This window comes from Heloderma suspectum, chromosome 1 (genome assembly GCF_057233095.1).
Source record: "Heloderma suspectum isolate Gila_16-S chromosome 1, 16-S_ref, whole genome shotgun sequence".
In the NCBI taxonomy this organism is placed as follows: Eukaryota; Metazoa; Chordata; class Lepidosauria; order Squamata; family Helodermatidae; genus Heloderma; species Heloderma suspectum.
In genome coordinates this window covers 305,775,458-305,783,088 of record NC_139458.1, presented here as the reverse complement: position 1 = coordinate 305,783,088, position 7,631 = coordinate 305,775,458, and the positions used below count along the sequence as shown (strand labels likewise).

Sequence of the window (7,631 nt, the reverse complement as noted above, 5' to 3'; positions counted from 1 at the left end):
GTATCCACTGCCAGCAATCCGCCAGCTCCAAACATGTTGTGCTAGTAGGGAATGAAAGTGGTGCTTGCTAGCATAACCCAAGAAACTACCCCAAGCTACTGTTTCCAGAATGGGACATGTTAGTGGAGCTGCCTTCCACAACCTCCACCAACTTGTCCCATTCTAGAAGTGGTTGTTTTGGGTAGTTTTGAGTTGCTCTAGTTAGCGCTACTTTCCCATTGTACTAGCTGTCATTTCCACTTTCACAGCAGCAGTATTGGATACTGCCCCTTGCACTGAACAGGGGTCTGGACTTGATGACCTCTAATAGCATACTCCTAGGCATGTCTATGCAGAAGTCTGATCCATTCAGTTCGATGAGACTTACTATCAGGTAAGTATGTTTGGAATTGCAGCTTATCGTCACCTCCGACTCTGCGTTTCTACCTTAAAACAGCATTGCAATTTTGAAACAGTGTCCATGGTTCTAGCCAAGACCATATTCTGAAACCAGAATTCAAATATATCAGATTAAAGCTGTGATCCTAAGACACTTCCACTGAAAACAACTGGGCTTCTTTCCACATAAACCTGCTTAGGATTGGAGAGGGGAATCCTTTGTTTTCTCTCTTTTGCAGGAAGGCCATGGATTACTATGGAAAGTATGCAGCTGTCACTTTTGCCATGTTGTCTGTATCTCTGAATATTCTTCATTCATTGCCAGATGGAGAATTTATCATGCAGGGTGAGATTCCTTACATTAATATCTGAAATAAAAGAGAACACAGGGTGGTTTGAATATTCCTTACAATTAGTGTTATTGCTGGTTCGTGTTATGTATTAATTTTATTCTTATAATATTTTATGGATTTTAATGTATTATTGTGATTGGATTATTGTATACTGTATAACTGTGTATACATTGGATTATTGTATATTTTGAATTTATATGCTGGAAGCTGCCTTGAGGGAATTTGACCCTAGAAGGCAGCCAATAAATATTTTAAATGAATTAATTAAAAAATGGGATCAATAAAATGTACCAGTGAAATCTTCACCGTCTGTGTACCATGATAATAAAGTAAATTGGTCAGATAACATTTCCTGGCATTGTAAATGGTGAAATCAAAAGAAAAGAAAAGTGTATAGGTAGTGTCATCATTTTTTTCTTTAACAGAAATGGCAAAATATATTTCTTGGAAAGTTGTTTGTATGTGATTCTTTCAGGTAAATTCAGTTCGGGGGCTTTCTAGGCCACATTACTACATTAAAAAATTAACTTGTCACCAACATTGGCTTCTGTACCAGAGGACTGGAAAGCAGGCATCCATCTCAGGACTGCCTCTGTGATACCAATGTGTAAAAAGGGATCCAGAATGCTACAGGCCATTTAGTTTAACGTCTGTTCCAGATAAGTGGGTGGGAAGCATGATTAAAGTTAAAATGATTAAGTGTACAAGATATAAGTGGAACCTAGAACAGGACTAACATATTCATATATTGTGTGTGTGTGTCTCCTAGGTTGTCCTGAATGTAAACTAAGCCTGAACACACACATGACAAGACTGTTCAATGGGCGGCCTGTGTACCAATGTGTAGGATGTTGTTTCTCAAGGGCATATCCCACTCCCATGAGGTCAAAGAAGACCATGCCAGTCCCAAAGAACATTACCTCAGAAGCAACGTGCTGTGTAGCGAGATCATTCAAAGAGGTGAGGGGCCTATAGTGGGGTAAGCAACCCAGTGCCCTCCAGATATTTTGGACTACAACTCCCATAGGTTTTGACCATTGCCCATGCTGTATGGGGCTGATAAGATTTATAGTCGAAAACACCTGGAGGGCAGCAGGTGGTGCCACTACTGTTTTCTACAGTTTGTTTCTGTTTTTATGGTATTTCTGTGTTATTTTACTTGTATGTTATTGCAGGAAAAGTCAGTTGCGGGTGGGTGGGGTATATCTGACATTGGGTGGAACCACAGCCCAAGGTGAATGGAGCCACCTCCCTCTTGCTGCAACTGCCTTTTCTCACTTTTGCTCTTTCTGCCACCCTTCTCTCTGCCTGTCATTCGCTCTCCACTACCATTTCTCTCCTCTCCCTCTCCCACACTGGGTGAGACCCATGCTGTTAAAACACTCTGCCCTGCTTAGGTGGCTGGGTGTGTGTGTGTGACCCCTCCTAACCTGGGCAGGGATGCCTTTTGAAAGTGCAGATCTAGGGCATCTCTACACCAGCCTAAAATCCCGGGGCTTTCTGCTTCCATTTTAAATGCAGGATCACGACGACTCCCTTTTTCACGTGCTTCCCTTCCCTTCCCCCCTCCCTTCCCCCCCTCCTTCTCCCCGTATCTGAGTTTTCCAATATCTTTAATTGATCTCACTCCTCTTCTTGCCGCTTTTCCTCTTTTCATGGAGGGAACTCAAGCGGAACACAGCAGGGTAATTTGGTAGCTCATTATCTGCGATATATTTAAAAACGGAACAAAGGGCATTTAGTGCAGGAGACGCCCTGGAGGGTCATGGCATCATGTAAAAAGCCCGCAAACCTCCATGAGGAAGCAATCTCAATTGTAGGGTCAAAGCTCCATGTGAAGGAGCCTAGCTGGTTCCAACTTTTCAGAGTGGGAAGGGGCCATTGTGTCCCTGCCTAGACAAAGACACCGTTGCAGATTGGGATGACTGGATGCGTGGAACTAATTGTACTTTTGGAGTCCTCTTGTCCTTAGGTTTCAGTCTACTTACATCTGCAGTAATTGTGCAACGGTTCCAAGCTATTGATTCTATAATAATTCATATGAAAATAACTGCAGAGTTGGCATAGGTAATCATCCTCAGTGTTGCCCGATCTACATTCAGAAGTATGAAGGGAAGTTTTACTTTGAGAAATCAAAGCCTTGAGGTCATATTTAATTGAAAGGTCTGGATTTTGCAATGTGCTTAAATATAATTTTATTGTGTTTTTTTTCCCCTAAGGCTCCCATTCCGTATTATGAAAACACAAAGATAGAGAACCACACAGATTGTCACTGCAGTACCTGCTACTATCATAAATCTTAAAACTTCTACAAGTAGACCACAGATGGCACAGAATGGAGTTTTATTTTCTTTGATTTTGTAGCAATATTGTGTAAAATGTTAACTATTCTGAAAGAAAAAACGCTTTTGGGGTAGAATCCTATGAACTACCCTGCTCTTTTATTTCCTCTTTACTTCACCACACATTGGGATAAGCAGATAAATATGCGTTAACATTTCATCTAGGAACCAAATATAGAATTATGCATGATATCCAAAGCCTTGTTTATTTTGTATGTAAGGTGTGAATTAATGCATAAATATTTCTCCAGAAACAAGGACAGTATAATAGTTGGAAATAATTTTTCACCCCAAGGTTATTTCCAGGTTACTGTGGGGCAATATGTTGCATGCTTTTTAAAAAAAACAACACATCACCACCAAACAAGCTATTACATTTGTTAGGATTTGTGAATTCTCTTTTTCTTCTTTTTAAGAATCAAATGACACAATTTCAGTGGTAGACAAAAGAATGATTCTAATTCCAAGGGGGGAAAGTCAATTAAAAGGAAACTTCCTTCAATATTTTTCAGGTTTCTCTTGGTTTTAGAACTAATTATTCTTAGCGTTTGGGCTTGGGTGGTGGTGTTATAGAAGCATCTTTTTCTCTCTTTAACAGAAACCCAAGCCTTGCACCTGATGAAGTAGGCTGTTATTATGAAAGCTCATGCCACAAATTCCCTGCCCAGCAAATGCCCATGGCTACACTCCCAGATGTCAATACACTGGGCTTGCTAAAGGCACTGGCCCAGAAAATGACCGAATTGTGTTGAGCACTGTAGGGTTCCATGGGCATTATTGGGAATCTCAGGGCATGATAATGCCCCCAGGGCTTGATGTTTGATACTCTTTTGCTAGGATGCTACAGCACTCTAGTTTTTGTTAACTCTTTCTGAGAGCCGATTGCATGAACATATCCTCAGATCAGTTTAGGAGCCCCCTTGTGTTCTTCCCTTGTCACATATTACATCCTCTGCACTGGAACATCTCCATTGATCTAGTTTATCCATATATGTAGCTGGGAATTCAAAGCTGATGACCTGCTGACATAATCTTGAAACTGAGATATGGGAATGGTATAAAGCCTCTGCCAAAGTATGTTTATAGAAAACAGTAAGAAAGAAGTAGGATTGCATTCACGTTACTATTTTAACTGGGATGAAACATCGGGTGTAATAAAATGCATGTGTGTGTGTGTGTTGTGTCTGTCATATCCACATCCAAAAGAAGATGTGTTCTTCTCACTAGCCTCCCTCTTTCATCTCTTTCTATCCCAGATTCCACTGCTAAAACTACTTGCTTCTGCCTTCACTCTCACTCTGTGGGTCCTACTGCAGATCTCTTCAGTGGCTTCCCATCTACTCCCATATTCAGCACAAATGCCTCAGCCTCATCTTTAGAGCTCTCCACTGTCTTGCTAGGGTGGCCATGTGTCCTGCTTTACAGAGGACAGTCTTTCCTTTGAAGAGCTGTTAGAGGACAGTCCTGTTTTTGAAGGCATCCTCTATTTGAAAGGCTGTCCAAGGCTACTTTAAAGGTAACCATAAGAAGGGAGAGCAGGAGAGGGGTCTTGAAGTTGCCTGTCAACAGTTACACCTGGACAACAAACTGAGTAGTCACGCAGGTCACCTGGTCAGAGTCTTCCCCACTACAGTGAGATGGATTGTATTTCTATTTAAATTATAGTAATTATTTCCAAGCTCCCTCTCTATAAATTGGCATATGCAAATGTTTATGTATTTCTGCCCTCTTTTCTCCTCTTTTTTGATGACATATAAGTGGCCACCCTAGGTCTTGCTCTGGCCTATTTCTCATTTCTTGTTTCTCACTATGACCTCTCATTATGACCTCCACTCCTCTATCTCTATCCACCCCTCAGCTGACCGAAGGTCTCCTGCTTTCTTAGACAACTCTGTGCATTGCCCCTGGTTTCCCCCTATTCTCTGAGCTCTCTCTCTGTGCTCCCTCTCTCCCTCCCTCAACTCTCACCTTTTCTGTGTAGCCATTGGCCTGTCCCCTTAATCTTCATTCCCAGCTGTATTAAAGCTTTAAATACACATAGTGACATTTGCCCACATTCACCTCTTCTGTTCTGACCCTGGTCTCTCCCTTCCCTTCATCCATGTCCAGTGCTAAGCTCCTTGGCAGCAGGAATCATAGAATCATAGAATCACAGAATAGCAGGGGTGGAAGGGGCCTATAAGACCATCGAGTCCAACCCCCTGCTCAGTGCAGGAATCCAAGTCAAAGCATCCCTGACAAGTGGCTGTCCAGCCTCGTCTTGAATGTGCCTCCAGTGTGGGAAAGCCCACCACCTCCCTAGGTAATTGGTTCCAGGAATCTGTCTATTTATGCCTGTTACTCTGGGAGGCACCGTGCACACTGCTGGTGCTGTATAAATGATGACACGAATGAGGATTGTTTGGAAATGATGGCTGGATCCAGAAGTGTCTTGTGTGCATGTAAAGGCCCTTCCTCTTGTGCAAGGTAGCCCACCAAATGCTCCCAGTTTCTCCATCCTGTTGCAGCCCCCTGTGCCCATCACATGTCATTCCAGATGGTCTCTGCACTCCCCAGAGTGGCTTTTGGGGGATGTGGGAGCCTGTAGGGGTGACCTGAGGAAGCCCCACTGTGGGAGATAAGTTCTGCTCATCTGTCTCTGGATCCCACTCAGGAAATAACCTGGAAATGGGGATTGAATGTGTCATGGGGTAGAGCTGAGTGGTGTTATAGAATGGGGCTTCTCTGTTTACCAGGAATGAACCTACAAATTGCATATTGGGACAGGCCTTGAGGATAAAATATATGAGGCCAGTTCATGAGGTAGCTGACATACTGCTTCAAGATGCTCCCAATATGCTTAATTCACCAAGAAGGGTACACTGTTGATAGTTGAGCTCTGGTGTTTGATTCAAGATGGCAAACTATCAGTATCAAGTGACACTTGCAGCTACCAAAACATATTACCTGTATTTATCCTGCCAGTGAACACTTAGTAGAAATCCTAGACTTTTCTTCTCTCAAAAAGTCACTGTATTCAAAACACTAAAACATAGCTCTCAAGTTCATAGGTGGCTTAGAACCGAGTCTCCAACATGGTGCCTGTGGCGCCTCTCTTGGCACCTGCCTGGCTCCCTGCCCCCCCAATTTTTATTTTATTTCTTGAAACTTTTAAAATTATGGATTAATTGGGGCATGGACTTGCTGCAAAGCAAAGTGCTGCCCTCAAGCACCATCTTTATTTGCGTCCAAAAGAGTGGTTTTATGTTTTGGAGCTCAGACCCCACCTCTGCCTTGTACTTAGGATCTTGATCAAGTTACTTTTTTTTTAGTCTCGCCAGTTTTCCTCCTGGAAATTGAGTTTTTTCTGTCTGGCAGCTATTTTGTGAGCGAGTTCATGACATGCTTTCAAAATTCCAAATGTGCTACTGACTCAGAAAGGTTGGGGACCCCTGGCTTAGAATAACCAGCAGGGAAATTTTGCCAATTAGAAATTTGGTAGATCGGGTACACTCACAGAGATAAAGAACTGATTCAACTAATATATTTAGGGCTGTGTTCTATGCTTGGTTCAGTTCAGTTTTCTTGTACTGTGACTGGCACACATAAAAACCAATAGTTTCATTGCCACAAATATATAGTATTTCCTGAGTTAATTACATAAAAACATTTAAGAACAACAACCTTAAAAACCATAACAAGTTAAAAATCCAAGTTTAAAAAATCTGTCTTAACCTCGTTCCTGAATGCAGTGAGATTGAGGACCAGGCGCAAATGCAAGGGGAGTGTGTTCCAGAGTTTGGGACCCATGCAGGAGAAAGCCCTTTCTCGCGTGCCTGACAAACAGGTCTGGAGCACTACACACAGGGTGTTTCCTTTCCTGCTTTTCCATAACATAACCTCTAGGTGGCACTGTGGCATAGGAGAATAGCACACACACACAAGTGAAAAAAGCATTTCCTGCTCTAAAAAAACTTGCCAAATGTGCTTGTTAGACACAGAAATGAAACGAGTGTCATGACATTGCCTAAACAACCCATAAACAACCATGATTAGGGAATGATGAGTGCATGATAAATGCCTCATGTCGAAAAGCCCCAGGCCTCTGCAAGTGAGGGCATCTTCAGAAGGACCTCTCTTAGTGATCTTAATAATTGAGCAAGTTCATACTTAGATAGCCAGGTCCTAAGCCAATTAGAGCTTTAAAGGTTAAAATCAACAGCTTAATTGAGCTCAGAAAACAACTGACAACCAGTGCAGATCTTTCAGTATCAGGATGATGTGATCACGACACCATACACTGGTTAGCAGCCTATCTGCTGCATTTATTATTATTATTATTGCTGCTGCTGCTACTGCTACATTCATATCCTGCTTTTTTCCTTTTGCAAGGAACCAAAGGCAACTTACATGGTCTTCCTCCTTTTTATCCTTCAACAGCCTTGTGAGGTAGGTTAGGCTGGGAGCCAGCGACTGATCCAAAGTGACCCAGTGAGCTTCATGGCCGAGTGAGGACTGGAACCTGAATCTCCCAAGTCCCAGTCCAACACTCTCGCCACTACACCACGCTGGCTCTCCA

At 42.5% G+C, this 7,631-nt stretch overlaps 1 protein-coding gene across 1 annotated transcript; it reads left to right on the top strand.

Annotated features, from left to right (window-relative positions):
- The first annotated feature begins 624 nt into the window (after positions 1-624).
- Positions 625-3,034, top strand: CGA (glycoprotein hormones, alpha polypeptide). The gene is made up of 3 exons (XM_084831156.1): positions 625-724; positions 1,501-1,691; positions 2,951-3,034. The coding sequence occupies exons 1-3, from the start codon at positions 625-627 to the stop codon at positions 3,032-3,034; spliced, it is 375 nt and encodes a 124-aa protein (XP_084687282.1).
- The last annotated feature ends 4,597 nt before the right edge of the window (positions 3,035-7,631 follow it).